The sequence below is a fragment of the Canis aureus genome, chromosome 36 (genome assembly GCF_053574225.1).
Source record: "Canis aureus isolate CA01 chromosome 36, VMU_Caureus_v.1.0, whole genome shotgun sequence".
Taxonomy (NCBI): Eukaryota; Metazoa; Chordata; class Mammalia; order Carnivora; family Canidae; genus Canis; species Canis aureus.
In genome coordinates this window covers 7,588,301-7,608,699 of record NC_135646.1, presented here as the reverse complement: position 1 = coordinate 7,608,699, position 20,399 = coordinate 7,588,301, and the positions used below count along the sequence as shown (strand labels likewise).

At 46.6% G+C, this 20,399-nt stretch overlaps 1 protein-coding gene and 2 long non-coding RNA genes across 4 annotated transcripts in view; 2 read left to right on the top strand and 1 right to left on the bottom strand.

Annotated features, from left to right (window-relative positions):
- The window catches only part of MARCHF4 (membrane associated ring-CH-type finger 4), a 114,406-nt gene extending 103,927 nt beyond the window's left edge, over window positions 1-10,479 (bottom strand). The window contains exon 1 of the mRNA XM_077885553.1: window positions 7,606-10,479. Within this exon, the coding sequence (XP_077741679.1) occupies window positions 7,606-8,136 (531 nt within the window). The 5' untranslated portion in view covers window positions 8,137-10,479. The remainder of the gene's footprint in view (window positions 1-7,605) is intronic.
- On the top strand, window positions 3,937-8,485 carry LOC144306167 (uncharacterized). 2 transcript variants are annotated; one of them, XR_013373186.1, is made up of 3 exons: window positions 5,279-6,633; window positions 6,988-7,673; window positions 7,981-8,485. It is a non-coding gene; the product is annotated as an uncharacterized LOC144306167 (long non-coding RNA). The 2 variants fall into 2 exon arrangements; XR_013373185.1 differs by having other exon boundaries at window positions 3,937-6,633; window positions 6,988-8,485.
- LOC144306169 (uncharacterized) lies at window positions 9,650-19,838 on the top strand. The gene is made up of 3 exons (XR_013373189.1): window positions 9,650-10,290; window positions 10,920-11,136; window positions 14,520-19,838. It is a non-coding gene; the product is annotated as an uncharacterized LOC144306169 (long non-coding RNA).
- Window positions 19,839-20,399: the final 561 nt, after the last annotated feature.

Below are 20,399 nucleotides of genomic sequence, written 5' to 3'. Positions count from 1 at the left end.
CAGACATACACACATATGTGCACATGTACACACACACACAAATATATCTTCTATCTTGTGTACACTAGGTACCAAAGATAACTCTGTTAGTCCGGAATGAACATGTGCCAGCAAGGAGAGTAAAGGATAAATAAATTTTGAGCTCCTACTATATGTAGAGTCATATGCTAGGCACTAGGGTGGCTTCAAGAGGCTTCTTTTGGAGAAATTGACGTTGATTGACTTCAACCACGACCGAAGTGACCTTTCCGTAAAGAAGGAAATGAATTTGATCCATCTACTTCAACATCTCTGAGCGGGACCCCCTGAAGAAAAGGTCACGAGGGCGATGAACTGAGTCCAAGACTGGGGCCCATGTGTCCCCCTTCCCCCCTGAGGGCTTGAATCGTGGAGTTTGATAGAGCCTATATCTGCAGATCTTCTTTTTTGCTGACAGTTTGCATCTACCTGGAACTCAAATTGTCACTAAGTCAATTTTGCCTATTCTGTTATGAGGCAGTCAGTCCCACGTGCACCCCCTTTTTTACTTTTAACATACGCAGAGGGAGGTATCAAATGTGTACTCTATGTAATCCGCACACATGGACTCTATCTTACATATGATACATCTCAGAAGGGGGATGGTGTGCAGCTCAGGCCACACAGTATTCACTTGCCAGCTCCTTTACATCCGGGCTCACTTCCAACTTGGCTTCCTTCCCAGCAAACAAGAAGCAGCTCGCTCATTCCCACACTCCTTCGAGTAGCCCCTCCCCCCTCCCCTCCCCCTCCCCCAACTCACAGGCCACAGCTGGGCTTCTCCAACACACCAGCTGGAAAAGAAGAGGGCGGTGGTTGAGAGGAGGGAGAGAGAGAGAGAGAGAGAGAGAGAGAGAGAGAGAGAGAGAGAATCCCAGTATCTGGCCTTTCTCCTCCCAGGCTCTTCAGAAATCCATATTTTACTCCTGCCCTACCAGCCTTATTAAGTACTTTTCTATATAAGGGGCTCAGCTAAGCTAGAAGCCACACCCAATAAGTTACCAACACCTCGCAAGCAGATGCCAAGCTGGCAAGTGAGGAAGGACGACTGCAAAATGAATACCGTGTAGAGGATCCACAGACAATTGAGGTGAGAATCGCTCCATAATTGTCAAGACACCAGGTGCCTCTCTTCCTCCAGTCCTTAATTCTGTCTGTGAAACTGAGACAGGTGCACTCGATGCTTTTATTCCTGTGCATGGATGTGCATGTGAAAGATGGATAGTTAAATCTGGAAAGCAGCCAGGGGCCTGATGGTGGAGGTTGAGCATCCTTACATCAACCTCCCAACAAAGAACGAGAGCACTGGTGAGAACTCTGGGTGGGGAAAGGGTCCTTGGAGCTTTCAGTTTAAACAAGACTAGGACTGACAAAGTAGAAATGGGAAACCCCAGATGGGAAAATGACAATATCCGCTCATGACTCTGGGTGGGGGGCGGGGATGGGTAACTGGGTTTCCCCTTTTCTGGGATGGTTCTGCATCCTTAGTCCACGATGGCATCTGTTGCCTCTGGTTCATGGCATGCTGCTCTCCTACTGCGGTTGTGCCTGCTGTAAACGCGCGATTGCCAACAACTTAGGAATTCTGTGTACGCAGGACAGACTATTCTTTGTCATTTCTGCTGAAGACACACTTGTACAGGCCATGGATTGCATACACTGGGATTAGATACTGGGATGAGATGGCCCCTCGAATTGAAAAGGGATGCAAGTTCATCTCTTTTTGCTTGGATTAAAAAATGTCTCTGGGCCTTCAAGCATCCTCATTGTAATGAACCCCAACTTTCAGGCTCAGAAAGGATCTTGAGGATCACTAGTTCCAATCACCCATTTGAGCCCCCTCTCTAAGGCAGCCTATACTCTCTTGGGACAGCTTTGATAGAAAGTTCTTTCTAATATCAAAACCAAAAGGGACTTCCCTAAAGATTTCATTATTGGCCAAGGCACTGCCCTTTGTGATTCCACAGAACAGGTGTGCCCCTTCTGCACAGCTCACTTTCAGTAGTTGATGCCAGCAAGTACTTTTTAATAAAGACTTTATTTATTTATTCACGAGAGACACAGAGAGAGGCAGAGACATAGGTAGAGGGAGATCAAGCCCCCCTGTGGGGATCCCAATGTGGGATTCAATCCCAAAACCCTGGGATCACACCCTGAGCCAAAGGCAGATGCTCAACCACTGAGCCACCCAGGCCTCCCTAGCAAATATTTTTCTTCTTTATAGTCTCCTCTCCCCAATCCCCCTACCTGTGGAGCTGCCCACTGGATGAGCTCTAGAGGATCATTCATTTAACAAAAAATTAAGAACATGAAACACATGCCAGGCAACAGATTGAGAGCTGATGACCCAATGTTGAACAAACACTCAAGTTGGGGAGCTTATAGTCCCTTTGCAGTGCCTCCCTCAGACCCAGGCAAGAAGATCCCTCACCATAGAAGGCCCCACTCTGGTCCTTCTTCAGCTACATCCTTCCCATAGGAAATCTGTGAGGTCAAGGAGCTACATCCCTTTTCTAGAACATGCCCCGATTCCCTGGGACCCCAGAATTCTTTTGTATTCAGACATGGGCCTGCTCTCAGAACATTCAAGATTTCTCTTCCTCAAGTTCAAAGGAAGAAGGGCAAAGGCACAGCTGTTTAGGGGTGGTATGGACAGAACCTGAGAAAGCCAGCTAGAGTGTCAATGCACAAAGTCTCAACCTGGTGCCAGATGTAGCCAGAATGGAAAGAGAATCAAAGTGGTCCCTGTAGATCAAGGGCCGGATACCCCCGTTTGGCTAGCGTAGAATTCTAAGGAATCCAATAATTCCAAATTCAAACCTGTCTCCCAGGTTGTTTTGACATTTTGTTTGCCAGGGTAGGAAGGTAAAATTTATTTTACTTAACAGTTCATTGGCTGGACTTATTACTTTTAAATATTTTGGCTTATGGCATGTGTGCCTCTATCTATACTCTTGCTCTAGAGTCCATAAGTGTTAGGGATGGGTCCATTCTTCATGGAGACTGATATTAACTAAATGATCATACACACATACACAAATGTAAAATTGGACCATAGTACTAAGAAAATGAATACACAGTGTGAGTCTCTCCTAAAATGCTCTACTTGATCATTCCCAGGACTCTCGTTGCATGTTGGGATCTCCAGGTTCCCCTGAGCGCTACAAAGCTCTTCCCTTACTCTCTCAGGACCCCAAACAATGACTACGCTATTTCACACTACGCTTGCCCCTTCTGAACACGGAGCTCCCTGGAAGCGAACCCCAGGAAGAATAAGGGAGGCAGGCCAACCTGTTAATCTCTTCCAGACTCATTTCCTCTTTTCCGTTAGGTCCAAAAACGGTGCCTCTCTGCACCCCCACCACCACTGCCACCATGCATTTCATCCTTGTTCCACCTCTATGTGCTCCACCGCTGACCTGAGTAGGAGATGGTTTCACCTCTTTGTCGAGTTATCCACGTGTCTCACAGCTCTTCTGTTTCCAGCTGTCTAAACTCCCAGGCCAACATCTATTGCTTTTCACTTGGTCTTCAGCAGCAACAGAGAAACCTTCTCTGACTAATTGGGGGAAAGGTAGCACATTCCCCCTGACTTGTCTCTCTGAAATGGCACCCTACACACTAGCTGCTTTTAAGCACACATTTTTTTTTCTTGTAGCCAATATTACTAGAATTCACCTGCAACCCACTGTCTGTGTGTTCTTGATCTCCATCAGCTTCTCTGATGGCTGGGTTAGATTGGGAAACTCCTGGAGGGCAGGGCCACATCAGCCCTGTGTCTCCAGATCCTGCTCGGCAGAGCAGCAGGTATAGGTAGGCACTTACTTAATAAAGACTTTTGATGATGGAAACAGAGGAGCAGCGCTCTGAGTCTAGAGGATTGTGAGTGCACAAGAGGCAATCTGCTACCACCACCAGACCACCGTCACAGCAGTCCTGCCAGGGACTAGACTGGGAGCTGGGGCACACTGTTCCTTTTAAATGAGGCAGGAGGAGCACTGTCTTGCCTCTGAGATAGTAACAGCAAGACACTGTGACAGCATGGCTCTAACCATGTTGGCTGATCTGATGCTCAGAATGACCATCAGTTGGGGCCTATCATTATTATCCCTTCTTGCAAAGGAAGAACGTGAAGCACAGAGAAGCTGTGCCACTTGTCCAGGCCTCGAACTGGGGCCATCTGGCTTCAGAGACCTCAGCTTACCCACCACGGTCCGTCGAAGAGAACCAGTGCATCTTCAGCCAGAAAGAGAGAGAGAGAAGAGCTGCCAGCTGGGCTCTTGTTCTACACTTCCACGGATCCTTGACCCCTGTCCAGCCTGAATGAATGGCTGAGAGGAGGGGAGTGGCTACTCAGTCAGCTTTCCAGCATGGAGCCAAGTTGGCTCTCAAAGCATTTATTCACACACCATCCGTCTGCCTCCTCCTGTCTTCTCTTCTGTTTCTCAAACACACTAAGCTCGTTCACACTTAGGTCTTTGAACCTGCTATTTCCTCCACCTGGAATGCTTTTCCCCCAGGCCTGCATATCAGTGGGTCCTTCTCATCGCAGAGAGGCCAGCTCAGATGGCACATTCTTGGGAAGGCTGTCCCTGATCACTCTTTCTAACGTAGCTGCATCTTTCCCAAACCCTCCCTTTCATTCTGGTCTGACTCATTATCCTGTTTGACTTTCATCAGGGTACTCAACACCATCTGAAATCGCTCTATTTGTCTAGGAGTCTACTGGTACGTTTCTGCATCTCTACTAGAATGTCAGCTTCAGGAGAGCCAGAGGCCTCACTTGTTCACTCCTGGATATTCAGTGCCTGGAACAGGATCCGACACACTGTAGGTGCCTAATAAACATTTTTAAAGTAAATGCATGCATGAATGAATGAGTGTAAAGTCCACCATAGGCACATGTGAAAACTGGAATTAGTTGGACCCTCCCAGTTGCCCCTTATCTTATACAAGCTCTTGTCAGGAAGAGATCAAATCTTCATCTGGGGCAGTCTTTTAGCCCCTGGAGCAGCAGGCAAATGACTAGGGAGCTGTTTGGTTCCTTTGTTTGGGCAAAGAAAAGTCCAAGACATTCAGCTACTGAGATTGCAGACTGCCCTCCCTTCAGAGCCACATGTGCACAATTGCTGGAGCGCTTACTCCCTGAAGAGAAAACAAAATACTGACATCTCAGGTCTTCACTTTCTATTTGTATTTCTGTCTCTCTCTTCTTACTCTAGAGGGTTTTCCCCATCTCCCCTTTGTTGCCCTTCCTCACTGAAATCCTGTAAAGAAAATTATGTTAAAAAATGGGAAAATATGTTCACATCTAACACATGCTACTCTTATTACTACTATAGCACAATCTCATTAAAAATCTCCAGGCTTCTGCACGAATAATGCAACCCCCGCAAATATAGTCATCATATGCAGGAAGTGCTCAACCCAGTCCAGTCTTAACGCCAACATGATGCCCCTGTTCCTTCCACATAATACTAGAGCCCATTCCTTTTATTGGTGTTAGCTCTTTTTATTCAGTGCTTTATTTAAGACACACCTTTCATTAAAAGAATGAACAAGAAAGGCAGGCTCCTAACCTCTGCCCAGACCCTGAATCACGTGCAGGTATTTCACAATATTCCTAATGATCCCTTTCTTCTTCTTCTTCTTTTCAACAAAATACTGCTTTTCCATTCCAAAATACCTGCCATTATATTTTAATCCCTTTCAAGATGTTTTCAGGCTCATTATCTTCTGAATTCTCCCAACACACTTACAAGGAAAAAAGGAGGACAGAAAAAGGTGCCTCTAAATCACAGAAGTTGCAAAAGGGGCCCAGAGGCATAAACCGATTTGAAGTTCACACAGTGAAATACCATCCAGAACAGGCTCCAAGTCCTGCTGTTTTCTAGAGACAAGGGTGTTTTTGCCAGAAGCCACAGTCCCAGCAGCCCCTGTGACATGCAGACCTAAGCCAATCCATATGGGAGAAAACAGCTTAAGAAGTTCAGAAGCTAACTAATTCTTTATTTTAGAAAAGATTAGTGTCCTGACCAGGGCAAAATGCTGACCAGGAGCGCCCCAAAGTGAGGCCTCACTCTTGCTCTCAGCCATGCCACTCCACCTTGTGCCCACCGATGGAAGTGGAGAGAACAGCTGGAAGGACAATGAGCAGGCAGGTGCTCTGGACCTCCTCACCTAACGAGTCCTCACCTCTGGGAGGACTTCACTTGAGACTTCAGTAACCTTAGTCACAAGAAGGAGGAACCCAGCCCTTAGTCCCTCAGAATCATCTATTCACACTGAGATCTATGTCACCTCCTCTCATAATGCCCAGGCTGTGACCCGAGTCATCATCTGTCCCTGAAGTACATTGCTCTTTCAGAGCAGAGATAAAATGAATGAAAATGTCAGCTATGCTCGTCTCTTGCAGAGCAAAGCCTCAGCAAGAGCCAGAGCCCCTCGGGATCACCGGCATGGCATCCTACTGCTCTGCCGCTTGTTCAAGAAGCACCCAGAAGTCTTCCCTCCACTTCTGGGAAGTTACTGAAAAAGTGGCTGATGCAACCCCAGAACTCTGACCAAGATACAATCTAATGTTCTTTCTCCAGCATCACTAACTCAGATTTTCAGGTGAGTCTTTTCTATCTGGGATTCTGTAGGAAGTGTTGCCATAATTCATGACTCTAGGAGAATGTCCACATGCTGTCTCCAGCCTCTAGCAGACACTAGATTGGAAGTGGAGCTGGAAGTGCTGGGGTGAGGCTATCTGCGAAAATCTGAATGAACAGAGAGGGAGGACCTTCAGACTTAGGAAGACTGGTCCATGATTGTACTTGGCATCCCCCATCCTGGATGGGGAGAGTTTCTGGGATATTCTAAGTTGCTTCAGGCCTGAGAAGGGGAGTAGATATGACAAGATTCCCTACTTCCTTCTCCATATCCTTTAAACCCATTCTCAACCTGCTTATGTATTTGTTTTCCTAGGAAAAACCTGAGTCGGTCAAGAAGTGTCTTAGCAAACTGTAGAGTCTTCTTGGACCTAGAATCTCTTCCCATTTCTTCCTCAATGACTAAAACATACTGCTGAGGATGTCAGTGTTAAATAGGAAGGGGGTAGCTCGACGTGAAATAATAGGGTCAGGCTTGCTGTGTAGGGAAAGGGGAGACGGTCTCTGCACATTTTCCTCTGAAGAGGGAAGAAGTTTGAATCGGGGACTGACAATGGGCTGGGAGAAATGTCAGTGACAACAAATCAGATAAAAAGATATCTTTGGCCACAGAGTTCCTTCATTTTATCACTTTCAACTTCTGAATCTTCTATTCTGAGGATGCTCATGGAATTTCTGGATGAACTTGAAGACGCTAGCATTGGGGAGAAAATGCAAAAGCTGGGGGTACCACTGAGCCACCAAACAGGCTCTACCAGGAACCAGACACCTTTCAGGCAAACTTAACCACCAGAAACATCAAGGAGGAGCCCTTTAAATGTATATTCCTCACACCAGAGACATCACAATGGTTCCCCAGGGCAAGCAGGCGAGTAGGAATCTGCCAGACCTGGAGACACCATAAGGCAGCGGGAAAAGGGAAAAAGGGTCTCACCTGTTCCGGCCCCTGGAAGCAGATGCGGCATAGTGGGGTCCTCATGCCACTGTCCAGGCTGCTGCCCAGTGAGTAGCAATCCTCAGCCTTCCCCTTACAGAAGTCATCTGAGGAGGCACTGCTGAGCAGCGAGGTGGGTGGCTCTGTGGCTGGGCCACCCCAGTCATCTTCCACAGAAGAAGGTGGCAAAGGTGGTGCAGGTGGCAGAGGAGTGGTCTCCCTGCCCACCCCTTCTCGAGGGCCCCTCCAGCCTGCCCACCCCCCGGCACCCAGAGCCGGAAGGGTGTTGTTGTTGGCGGCCAAACTGGGGGGCTGGGGGTCGCCGTGCATGGGCAGGGGCGCTGGAGGGGGGCGCCGCAGTAGGAAAACCTTCAGGTCATTGAAGAGCATGCGGCAGCGGCACTTGAGGAGACCCTGGTGGCGCAACATCTGGGGAGCCGGGGCACACAATCCACAGCGGTACCAGGCACAGCAGCAACAGCAGCAGCACCACCACCACCACCAGAGCAGCCCACTCAGGGGCATCAGCATGTGCCCAGTGGAAGCAGAGAGCCCAGGAGGGGCAGCTGGAGTCTTTTCAGAGGAAGATAGTAGAATGGTTTTGAGGGGGGTCCACAGCAAAGCTGTGTTGTGGGGGGGGATCTGCTTTCTCACTGGCTCCCTTTACACCCCCTCAGAGTAGCAAATCAGTTGCCCCCAAGACTGAGAACTGTGAGTCACTGGCTCTAAACTCTCCCTGGAAAGCCCGACGACAACAACAAAAAAGGTTTTCTTGCTTACCCCTTACCCCCCACCAACCTTAGCTTTGCTCAGGGTGTCTCCTTGTTGCCTTTGACTTGGGGACACTGGTCGGAGAAGGGAATAAAAAAAAATGTTGAGGGAGGTGCTGTTGGGGCCTTGAGATCAAGATCGAGTTGTCAGAAAGTTTCCCAGGAGAAGATTTTTGGGTTCTTCTCAAATTCCTAGGCAGTGGAAAATCTCTTGTGTTTTGTATAAAAGGGTGGGGAAGATTGTAAGTCGAATTTGGAGTGGACTGAGCTTGGCTTAGGGCAAAACAGCTCCGTAAAAAATTGGGTACTGCATGTGCAGAGAGAAAAGAGAGTTTTCCTCAGGTAGCAGGAGATGGGTTGTGGTGGGGGGGGGGCGGGGGTTACAGTGGGGAGGAGAGGAGGTTGGGAGAAGTTTTAATTCTCCTGGGCAGAAAACTGGGGCAATTAATCCCCAGAAGCACCAGAGTTGCTTTTAAGAGAGCAGTTGGATGGGGGAGGGAGGATTGCAGGTGAAATTGGGCGAGGGGCTTGTGCTTTGCCTCTGCAGCCAAAAGGCTGCACAGAAGAGGAAAAAGCCAATTAGGGGAATAGAAGTAGGGAAATAATGGGCTGGGGAGGGGGAAAGAAAGGGAGGGGAAAAAGAAAGGATCCTTTAACCCTTGAAGAGCCGCTTCCTTCCTGAGCATTAAGATCCTGGCGAGAGGAAGGGTGTGTGTGCAGGGGCCGGGAGGCAGAGGGGGTAGAGAGACGGGGCGTGTGGGGAGAGGCGGGAGGAGGGAGTCGTTACATGGTCTCAGCCCCCGGCCCACCCCTGCGGCAGTCGGCAAATCCGCGGCCCCTTCGCCTTGGCTCCATCAAAGGTCCCTTGGGGCGCGGGGCAAAGGCCGGGGGAAGGGCAGATGCGGGCGGGTGAGCGGCCTCGCCTTCTCCTCCGCTCCTGGGCCGTGGTCGCCCTCCTCCTGCTGCTCCGAGTCCGCCCGCGGCCGCCGATGCTGCTGTGGCGGCGGCAGTGGCTGCTGCTCGGCGTCCCGGTGTCCCCGGGGCGGGGGCTGCTCCGGCTCGTCCTCTGGCTGCTGCTCGCCGTCCGGCGCGGCCGCGACTCCCGGCTTCATGATCCTCCTCCTCCTCCTCCTCCTTCCCTGGGGGCAGGCTCTGAGCCCCCGCGCCCGGGCCGCGCTGCCATGCAACCAGAGGCGAGGCAGGCGTAGGGTGGGGGCGGCCGGGGAGGGGGGGGGCAATAAAAAAAATGAAATAAAACTAGTGGAAGAAGAATAATGATTCGGTTCTCAAATAATCAGGAAAGAGTGCTTCTGGAGGGGTGGGGTGGAGGAGGGCGGCTGCGGGGCCTCACGGCAGCTCTGCCCCCGCTCCCCCCACCAAGGGCGGCCTCGGTCGGCTCTCTGCCCCCCCACGCCCCTCCCTCCTCTCCGCTGCCTCCGGCTGGTTGGGCTCGCTGTTGCTACCTCCCGGCAGATGCAACGAGGTAAGGCTTGTTTGCGGAGCCAGTTGCAGGTGGGGAGGGGGACGAAGCAGCGTGGCCGAGGTGGGAGACAGCCAGCACTTGGCTCCGGCTTGGTCCTCGCGACTCCTCAACGCCGAATATATGAATCTATCTCTTATAAAAGGCGAGAGGAAGCAAATCAGATTCCAGGCTGCTGCCAGGTGTTGTCTTCCGCCGTTGCTCAGCACCCGCCGCCGCGACTGCTGCCCCCCTGGCTCGGGTCCCAAAGGGGTGGTGCTGGAAGGGAGGTGGCGGGGCGGTGAGCTGACCGTCCGAGGAGGGGAAACAAGGTTCTTGCAGCGGAGAAGGCGCTCAGCTACCCCCGCCGCCGCCGCCGCCGCCGCGGCCGCCGCCGCTGCATTCAGCACCCCGGGCGAGTGGACAGCTCCCACCCAGACCCCGCGCGTCACGCAAGTAGGGGCCTGACGCAGACGCCGCGGAGGGATGGAGGAGGGAAGGGGGCCAAGAGGGAAAAGGAGAGGGAGAGAGGGAGAGAGGGAGAGGAGGAGAACCGCTCGAGGGAAGGGGATGGGGAGGGACCAAGGGAAAGGGAGGAAGGAGGCTAGGGAGGGATTTAGGGAGGAAGGGAGGAGGGAGCGAGAAAGAGAGAAAGGCAAGTGGGGTGGAAGGGAGCAATTCAGGGTACATTTCTCCCCAGCCGGAAAGTATCCGTGTGGATAGTAAGGTTGCAGAATTTCTTTCCACTGTGCACTATCACCAGCCCTCTCAACGCGCATTCCCAGAGCCTTCTACATCTCAGCCAGAGTCCATTTTCCTGCTCATAAGCATTTTAAGCAGATATTAATCTGCAGGCTCTGGAAAAGATAAAGTTTTGTGATTCTCTCACTAACGCTGGGACTCGGTGGAGACTAAGTCCCTCGTGACTAAGAACTCGGGGGGAGGGGGGATGCTTCCAAGAGGGAGGGGGATGCCAGCACCATATTTGCCAGTTTCATCCAGATTATAAGCTCCAAAGGGCAGGACTGTTTGTTTGTTTGTTTGTTTGTTTGTTTGTTTGTTGTTTTGGTCGATTTTAATCCTAGGTGCCCAGGTCAGTAGGTGGCACATCATACGTGCTCAATACATATTTGTTGAATGGAACATGGCCACCATCACCATCACCAAAGTCATCATTACTCCAAGCTATAGACTTCTTCCAACTGTGAATCGTAAGAACCCAGAGCAATATTATAGCCCCGTCCTAACCTATAGCTCCAGCCCTCCCACCCTCCAAGCCTTTCACCGAGCTGCTGACAAGAGGTAATTTGAAATGGATTTCAGTTTCTTCTCTTATTTCTGTTTCTGACTCATCTCACTCTACCTCATCCTTCTCAAGGAGTTTCTGGAGAGTAGAATGGTATCCCCAAATGTGAAAAGCAAAATAAAGAAAACTTAAAGTGGTCATAACAAAAACTTAGTACTTACAGCTGTAGACTTTGGTCATTTAAAACTTAAGCTTACTTTCTTGCATTTCTTCATAACCTCTCTCCCCCTCCAATGCATACACACCTCCAGGGTCATAGACTTGGGCAAGCTATCCCAATGAATCATCTACACAGCTGTGGTAATGCCTTTAGAAATATTGGAGCCATAGACAGAAAAGCATGCAAAATCTCTGCACCAAAATATCACTGGCATGAAGTTCAGCCCTATGAATCATAAGAAAACTACCCCTTTGCTGCCATCTCCTTGAACGATTTATTCCTACAAGCTCTAAGGAGCAAGGACCTAAGTCTGGGTCTTGATTAAGCCAGGGTGGCTGCTTGTATGAATCACGCCTCGGCACCCACCATGGATGCTGACACCTGGCCCAAGGTAAGTGGTTGGAAGAGGATACTACAAAAATAACTACAAAATAATATGTGTATTACTGATATCAGCACACCCACTCTGCTGCAAAAGAGAATTTCTTTGTTGCAAAAATCCATCTGCTCTCAAAGAAAATTCTCTGTGCACCACATCACCCTATGCCTGACTCTGACATTGTGCAAATTACACTCTGTAATAATGATCTCATCATATATTCATCTCCCTCTATAAGACACACAGCTCCTTGAAGGCAGGGACCAGTATTTACGTTTGTATCATTAGCATATAGCACAGCACCTAAAGCCTAGTGGGTGATCAAGAAAAGGAATGCTGAATGGAAAAACGGCCTCTTTGTTTCAGTGAAGCTACCCTATTTCTCCCCTACAATCTAAACACATTCATGAGCGTGCTCTCATATATAACTGAATATCTGCTTTAACTAAAATTGAACTTCAGTGTCTTGTAAAATACTACTTATAAAATACTAGTTTCAAGTGTGTCATGCAAGTGATTTGGGGCAGGAGATAGAAGAGCCATATGAAACCTATACTCAGAGTTAGGGAAAGCAGTGGTATCCATAAGACTGTCTTTCCCAACCCTTCCATGGAAAGGAAAAAGATTTCTGGAAACAGAAAGCTGCTAAGGACAGGGAGCAACAATGAGCTGTCTTCAGAAAGACTGGGAAGCTTGAGGACTCTGTTTTGAATATAATCCTGAAAAGCACCTCACTGAGTTAGAGTCTCCTTATGCTGTTGATGAAACAATGGTTGTGAGCCTCATGAGTAAAAGCCACAGCAAAGAAAATGTTAGATCAATGGGTCTCCATTCAAGTATTCAAAAAATATTTTACTGAACACCAATCACAGGCAAGGCATTGTGTTGGAGGATGGCAACACAAAAATGGATTCGTTGGAATTGCATCCTCAAGGGTCTAATACTATAAATATGTACATAATCATAATAAAAGGTACAAAATAATGAGTGCTACAAAGGTATAAAAAGTTTGGGGAGTGTTTAAAATAAGGAGGTAACTATGTTTATGGCTTGGCAGCAATTGGGGGAGGTGAGGAGAAGCAGAGACACCAGAGCTCCAAGAAAGCCTTTTTCAAAAAGTGACATACAAACTGGGTTAAGATATGTAGAATTCAGAGGAGGGGATGCTGAATATTTTAGTTCTTCCACTTGACTGGAGTAGTAGGTGCTTGAAATTAAGTAGCTGGAAGTCAAGTCTGAAAGGTAGGCTGGAGCCAGATCACAGAAGGCCCTGAATGCCAAACTGGGAGAAGATTTACTCATTGACCAGTTACTTGTTTTAATGGTTTTAAAGATTTGGAGCTGAAGGTGAAGGGCAGTAATAAACTTTATCTCTGAGCAGGTTAATTAACTGGACGGGATTTCATTGCTAACAGGTGAAAACCAATCAATATTTTTCATTTCATGCCAGAAAGTTCTCAGCTCCTTAATAGATTTATTCTTTTAAACAAGGTTGTTTTTCAGATATATTTCATTAAATACAGAGATGCTGGGATCATGTGAATTAGAAGGGTAGAAGAATGAGAGGCTCCAAGTAATAGTCTTCAGGAATAAATATTAGGAGATGAAGATTTCAGAAAAGACTTATTATGGTGGCCATTGCATTTGCTTCTCCAATTAGGGGAGTCCTAAAGTGATCCCATGCTAACTGCTGTTGTTTCTTCTTTATCTAGACAGACAGTACTCAGGATAGAAGACATTTTACAGAGGCTAGGGGTGGGGGTGGGGGTGAGAGGTGGGGGAAGAGGTCCAGAAAGAGCAGGTGGCTCTGTGCCCAAGATCTCACGGTAAAGTAATTGTCAGACAAGGGCTAAAACTTCTACATCTTCTGATCTTCAGTACAGTTTGCTTTCCACTCAATCAGTCGGATCTCTTCAAATGTATAGTTCCCCAAGAATAATTGCAGAATTACAGTTATGGAAATTATTAATAGCTACCATGTACTAAGCCACACACCTTCTTCATACATACTAGAAACACCTGTGCATTTAGAATTAAATATAGAAATTCTTAGGTGCCACCTAAGTCTACTGAATAAGAATTTCTTCGGGAGAAACTGAGAATATGCATTTTAACAAATGCTTTACCCAAGTGATTTATTTATTTTCAAAACTCCTTAGGTAGTAGGTTTTTTCCACATTTTTGGGGTAAGAAAACTGAGACTCAGAGAAACTAAGTCTAAGATGTTGCATTTGGTGAACCCCAAACCTGTGATTCTAACACCAAAGCTGATAGACCTCTCTCACCATAAAGTCTATGCTCTTCTTTAAGACACAACAATGCCTTTTAAATTATTTTTCCATGTCACATAGAATCCCCACACAGTTATTATCTGTCTGCCATATTGTGTCCCATGCTCAAAAGTCAGGCTAAGGCAGTAGAAGGTGGCTTCTAAAAGGGTTCGCAATGGGGACGCCTGGGTGGCTCAGTGGTTGAGCATCTGCCTTTGGCTCAGGGCGTGATCCCAGGATCCAGGATAGAGTCTCACATCGGGGTCCTTGCATAGAGCCTGCTTCTTTCTCTGCCTAGGTCTCTGCCTCTCCCTCTCTCTCTCTTTCTGTGTCTCCTATGAGTAAATAAATAAATAAATAAAATCTTTTTAAAAAATAAAAAATAAAATAAAAGCTTTCACAATGATCCCCATCTCTTGGTAGTCAAGCCCTTGTGTAATCCTCTCCTTTTGTGGGCTGGACCTAGTGACTTGCTTCTAGTAAATAGAATACAGCAGAAGTGATGGCATATCACTTCAGAGATCAGCTTAAAAAAGACTGACTTTCAGCTTGCTTTCATTTTCTCTCCAGCTCTTCTCACTTGCCTACTCTGATGGAAACCAGCTCCCATGTTGTGAGCTGCGCTATGGAGAAGCCTATGTGGCAGGGAACTGAGGATAGCCTCCAGCCAACAACCAGCAAGGGACCAAGGCCCTTAGTCCAACAGCCCATGAGGAACCAAATCTAGCCAACAACGATATGAGTGAGCTTGGAAACGAATCCTTCCCCAGTTGAGCCTTGAGATGACTATAGCTCTGGCCAACATTTTGGCTACAGCCTCATGAAAGAAGCTGAGCCAGAAGACACAGCTTAGCTGTGCTTGAATTCCTGACCTACGTAAACTATGAGATAAACCTAGTTGTTTTAAGCCCTCTGTACCTTATCACAGCCCCCACCCCAACACACATACAGAAACATCTGCCTCTTAACCAGAGTCCATTTCTCAGAATGTAAGGAAATCCATGAGAATTTGAGTAGATATCCATCTGTAAACCTTGGAAGAAATAAAATTTTGGGAATCCTTCACTGAACCTGAAGACTTGGGAGACTAAGCCCCTCGTGAAAAGGAAATACTTCAGACAGGAAGAGAGATGCTAGCTAGCATCATTTTCTTCTATTTCCTCTTCTAGAATTTAAGATATGTGGGGCAGAGATTTTTTTTTGGGGGGGGAGTCCATTTCATTCCCATATGCCTAGGTCATAGACAGTACATAGTAGGTGCTCAATACTTACTTGTTAAATGGATTATGACCATCATCACTATCAACAAAGTCAAAACTCCAAGCCATAGACCTCTTTCAATAGTGGATCACAAGAATCCAGAGCAATTATTACAGCCTCATTTAACCAATAGCCCAGGCTCCTCCTTATCTAAGCCTTTCACTGAGCCACTGGTAAGTGGTCATTTGAAATGGATTTCAATTTTCTCTTCTTATTTTTTTTAATATTGTATCTATTTATTTGACAGACAGAGAGAGCGCAAGCGCACAAGCAGGGGGAATGGCAGGCAGAGGGAGAGGGAGAAGAAGGCTCTCCAAGGAGCAGCGAGATCAATGTAGGACTTGATCCCAGGACCCTGGGATAATGACCTGAGCCAATGGCAGACACTTAACTGACTGAGCCACCCAGGAGCCTTTTCTATTTCTGCCCCTGACTCAGGTCACCCTAGCCCATCCTTCTTAAAGAGTTTCTACTGAACAAAAAGGTGTGCCAAGTGTGAGAAACACACTAAGTTTGGGGGTAATTTCTTACACAGCAATTGATAACACATATATAGGGGTTCTGAGAACATCAGTCATTGTGCCCATGTTTTCTGTGCCCCAAGGCACTCTACTCAACCTCACATGAGAGTTTGATAATTCACAAGACAATGAAAGTATAAATGTGGCAATTCACCAGGAAAAAGTAAAAGTATTTTGTATGCTTAATTGGTGGAGTGAACTTGAGACCTAAGAGAGCTCCTCGAAGCCTAAGTATGACTCTAAGATGACCTGTGGTGCTTATCGAAAGTGCAGATTTCCCAGTAGACTCTTACCTCCAGAGATTCTGATTTCTTTGTCTATTATAGACTTGGGATATATATTTTCCACTAGTTCCTTGGGCAATTGCGAAACAGGTAGTACTTGAGTTCCACTGTGGAGAAGCTGGTTTAGAAGATAAAGCTCAAAGTCAGACTTCCACCCTCCAGTTACCAGCTGCTACAAGGGCAGGATAGCCAGGATAGCCACTCCGCTGCTAGGAGTTGATATTCTTCTCCAGACATGAGTGAGGAAAGAGCAAGTTCCAAATAAATATCAAAAAGAGGCAACATAATTATATGGAAAAGGTGCTGATCAGAGATTTGTGCGTTTACCACTGGAGTCCTGGATCATTCTCAGTGACAGGGATACAATAGGGAGCAAGATAGAAGGTCTTGCTCTCACAAAGTTCACATCCTAGTGTGGAAAACAGAGACATAGGCAGGTAATTAGTTAATTTCATATGGTGATAAGTCCTAGAAAGAAACTAAACAGGTGATGGGGCTACTAAGTAGCTCAGTCCCTTAAGCAACCAACTTGATCTTAGGGTCATGAGTTCAAGCCCCGTGTTGGACTCCACATGGACATGGGGCCTACTTAATAATAATAATAATAATAATAATAATAATAATAATAGATGCTAAACAGGACAATGTGATAGGGAATGACCCACTAGCCTGTGTGTAGACTGGAGGGAAATAGATGCTGAGGGTAAGGAAGGTTTCCTGAATTTAGACCTAAGACAGGAAGAGCTAATGCTATGAAGATCTGAAGGCAGTGTTCCAGTTAGAGAAGGAGCAGGCACAGAGCTTGAGGCAGGAATGATGCAGCTTGTTAGGGGAACAGCGAGAAGGCCAAAGTAACGGGAGGTTAAGGAATGAGAAGAGATGATGTAAGATGAAACCAGAGAGGAGGACAAGAGTTAAATCATGTAGAGACCATAATAATGGTGAGAGAGATTGCATTTAATTCTAAGTGAACTGTGAGGCCACTAAAGGATTTTGAGTAATAGATTTCTATTTTTAAAAGGTCACTCTGGTTGCCCAATAGGGAAAGAACTAGAGGTCGACCATTTCTTGAACATTTACAAGATGCCAGACCCTGTGCCAAGCATTTAGTATGCCTTATCTCATTTAATCTGCATCATAAAATTTATGGGTTAGAAATTACCATCTTTCTCATTTTATGGAAGAGGACATTGATGCTCAGAGAATTAAGCAACTTGCCCAAGATCAAACAGCTGGTAAGTGACTAGGTCATTAATACCAGTGGCCATCAGTATTTTGGATTCTTTTCCTCTTCCTGGATACATGGAAACTGTATTTCACCTCCCTTTGCAAGTGGGGAGGGTGAGAAATGCATAGTGAGTAGTGTTCTCAATGGGTTGTAATTTTAAGTGACAAGTCACTTCTGGGCTGACACATTTCAGAGCTGGCATGTGATCTTCAATCCTGATTCCTCTGCCTCTGCAGTCATGGTAGCATGTGTTGAGATGGGATGCCATAGGATTAAAGCAGCCTGCACTGCTGAGCACTGCATGAAGGCAGCTGCCCTGCAGAGTCACTCAGACCTGCACTGACTTGGTGGGACGGCAAAATAAACTTTTATTGTGTTAAGAAACTGGAAATATGGTGCTATTTGTTACTGCAGCATAACCTAACCATTTCAAGAATGGAAACAGACTCTTGGGTTATATAAACAGCTTGGCCACTAATCAACTGTGCGATTTCAGAGATGGGTTGTACTCTGGGTCTCAGTTTTCCAGTCAGTAAAACGTTAGCTTGGGATCAGAAGAGTGATGTGGTTCATTTCAGCTTTGCCATTCAGTGAAATAAACTGCAGTAGCCTGAATTTGAGCCAAGCTCTTATACGTTAGTGGAAAATAAGTCTCTGGTTTCCCTCTCACCACATGCCATGGTCACTTGATACCAGCTCCGCACTTCCTCTTCCTCTCTAAGCCTCCTGACTGGTGCCTGAAACCACCTGCATGGTCTCTTTTCCCTGCCACATCCTCAGCTCAGAGCCATCTGCTGGGGTTTACAGTTTGAGGATGCTCCTGGAGGGGAGTGACTGGCCAGCCTGCTCCACATCATCACAGCCCTCTTGCTCACCTCCTGTACCAATAACTGTTCAGGCTTCTCCAAGCTCTGTTTCTGGGAAGGCAATTTGTATTATTAAATATTCAAAAAGCCTGCAATGAGACAGTGGACATGGAAAGCAGAATCTGCTTCTCAGTTGTGCTGAGAGGGCAGTTACCTGCCCAGAGTCATCTTTGGACAAAGAAGGAAGTGGTCTCAGCTGAAGATTCCCCAGGCTCCACTGGATGTGCCTTTGATGTGTCCACCCCACATCTGGCCCCAGAACGTGAAGGCTTTTGTCCTTTGTGGGGACCAAGCCCTCCACCAACCAACCCTCTGTGGGAACATATTGTCTTATTCCACTGACCTGTGGCTATGCATGGAATCATAGGCTTCTGAGATGTACACATACATATGTAATCCTAAACAGAAATATAATCTGCACTTACACCACTAACCCCCCACTCAGTTCACACATGTACAATGATCCCCACACCCCGCAAACTTTAACCATGTGCATGTAACCCATTTTAACAGAGAACTCACTTAATGCAACATGGCTTTAAAAAAAGCCTATTTTAAATGGCTTGCGTGCACATGTAGATCGATAGCCAGACAGATAGAAATATTGATTTTTAGATACATACATAGCAATAATAAAACCTCGAATTTATATACCCTCCTTCTGGGGAATTCACAGGATATGTTGTCTCCCCTATGTGGAGAGCACAAAAGTTTATCTGTGTGTGAGATGTGAAACAGAATTAGTATAAACTGGAGAAAGCCCCTTAGTATCCTGATTTATGCCACCTTACACCTCCTACATCCCGAGTGTCTGGATTCATGTATCCTCCAAAATAGGGAAGACCTGAGCTCTGTAAATTATACCAAGAAGATGTATGTAATGTCACTCAGGTGCATGCTGTATCACTATATTCTAAACAATATTACTTGGAAATTTTAAAATTGTACCTTTACTTCTTGTAATATTTATCATTGCTAAACTTTTCAGATTAGATATAGCTATGAGTATAGAGAGCCGTTGTATGAGTATTTAATTGTGTAAAAATCCGTTAAGCTATCCATGTAAGATTTGTGTGCTTTACTATGTATAAGTAAATACCTCAGTATAAGAAAGTAAGAAAACACAAATTTGGGGATCCCTGGGTGGCTCAGCAGATTAGCACCTGCCTTCGGCCCAGGGCATGATCCTGGAGTCCCGGGATCGAGTCCCACATCAGGCTCCCTGCATGGAGCCTGCTTCTCTCTCTGCCTGTGTCTCTGCCCATCTTTCTTTGTGTGTCTCTTATGAATAAATAAATAAAATCTTAAAAATAAAAAAAAAACCCACAAATTTGCCTCTTGAAATCCAGGATGCTTTCTCATAAACCAGAGTCAGGATAATAAAGGGTACTTAGTGTATGGGCGTGTCTCAGAATTCTGTTAGTGCCGATAAGGTGGGACCCTGAGTCCAGAATTTGGTAGTTCATGGTCATGTGACCCTGGCCACCTTACTTAACCCTTCTGTGCCTATTTCCTCACCTCTACACAAAATAGAACCAACCTTGCAGCATGATATAAACATTAAATAAGAACATTAACGTAAAACACTTGACATAGTGTCTGGCACATAGCGAACGCTCAGTAACAGTTGGCTACTCCCATTATGGTTGTAGTGACCCCAAATTCCTTGTGCTGATATAGGCCGAGGCCCCTCAATGCATAACACTCTTTATATGCTGCAACTTCTGCCCCCCGACACAAGCATGAGCAAAAACAAAAAGGTTTATATATAATCAGAAACCTAACCAGTGAATTTATTGTCCTGGTTGTCCACCCCTATCCATAAGAGCCAAATGAATAAATTTTGGGTTTTCAAATTTCCAGCTGGGCATCGTGTTTTCTAATATTCTTAGCAAACACTACAATCTCTTCCCATCACCAATTCCCTTACATTAACATGCTGGCACACCTCTGCTCTGCTTTTCTAATCTTGAGACTCTACCTCATGGTCCTGTCATCCAGCAATTCCCCTTTGTATACACCCCGGCAGTCATGTGCCCCAGAGAAACGAGCCCAGACAACATTCTCTTCCAATTCACTTATGTGGGTAACATGCATGTGAGCAGTGTGTGTGTATAGAATGAACAAAGCATGGGCTTTGTAGTAAGAAAGGCCTGGATGCTGCTCCTAGGCATGACTCTCAGGGCAATTCATGTGACGTCTCTGAGCCTTAGTTTCCTTATCTAGAAAATGAGGCCATGGATTCCCTACCTTAGAAGGTGTAACGGGAGTGGGCAGGAGCACACATATCA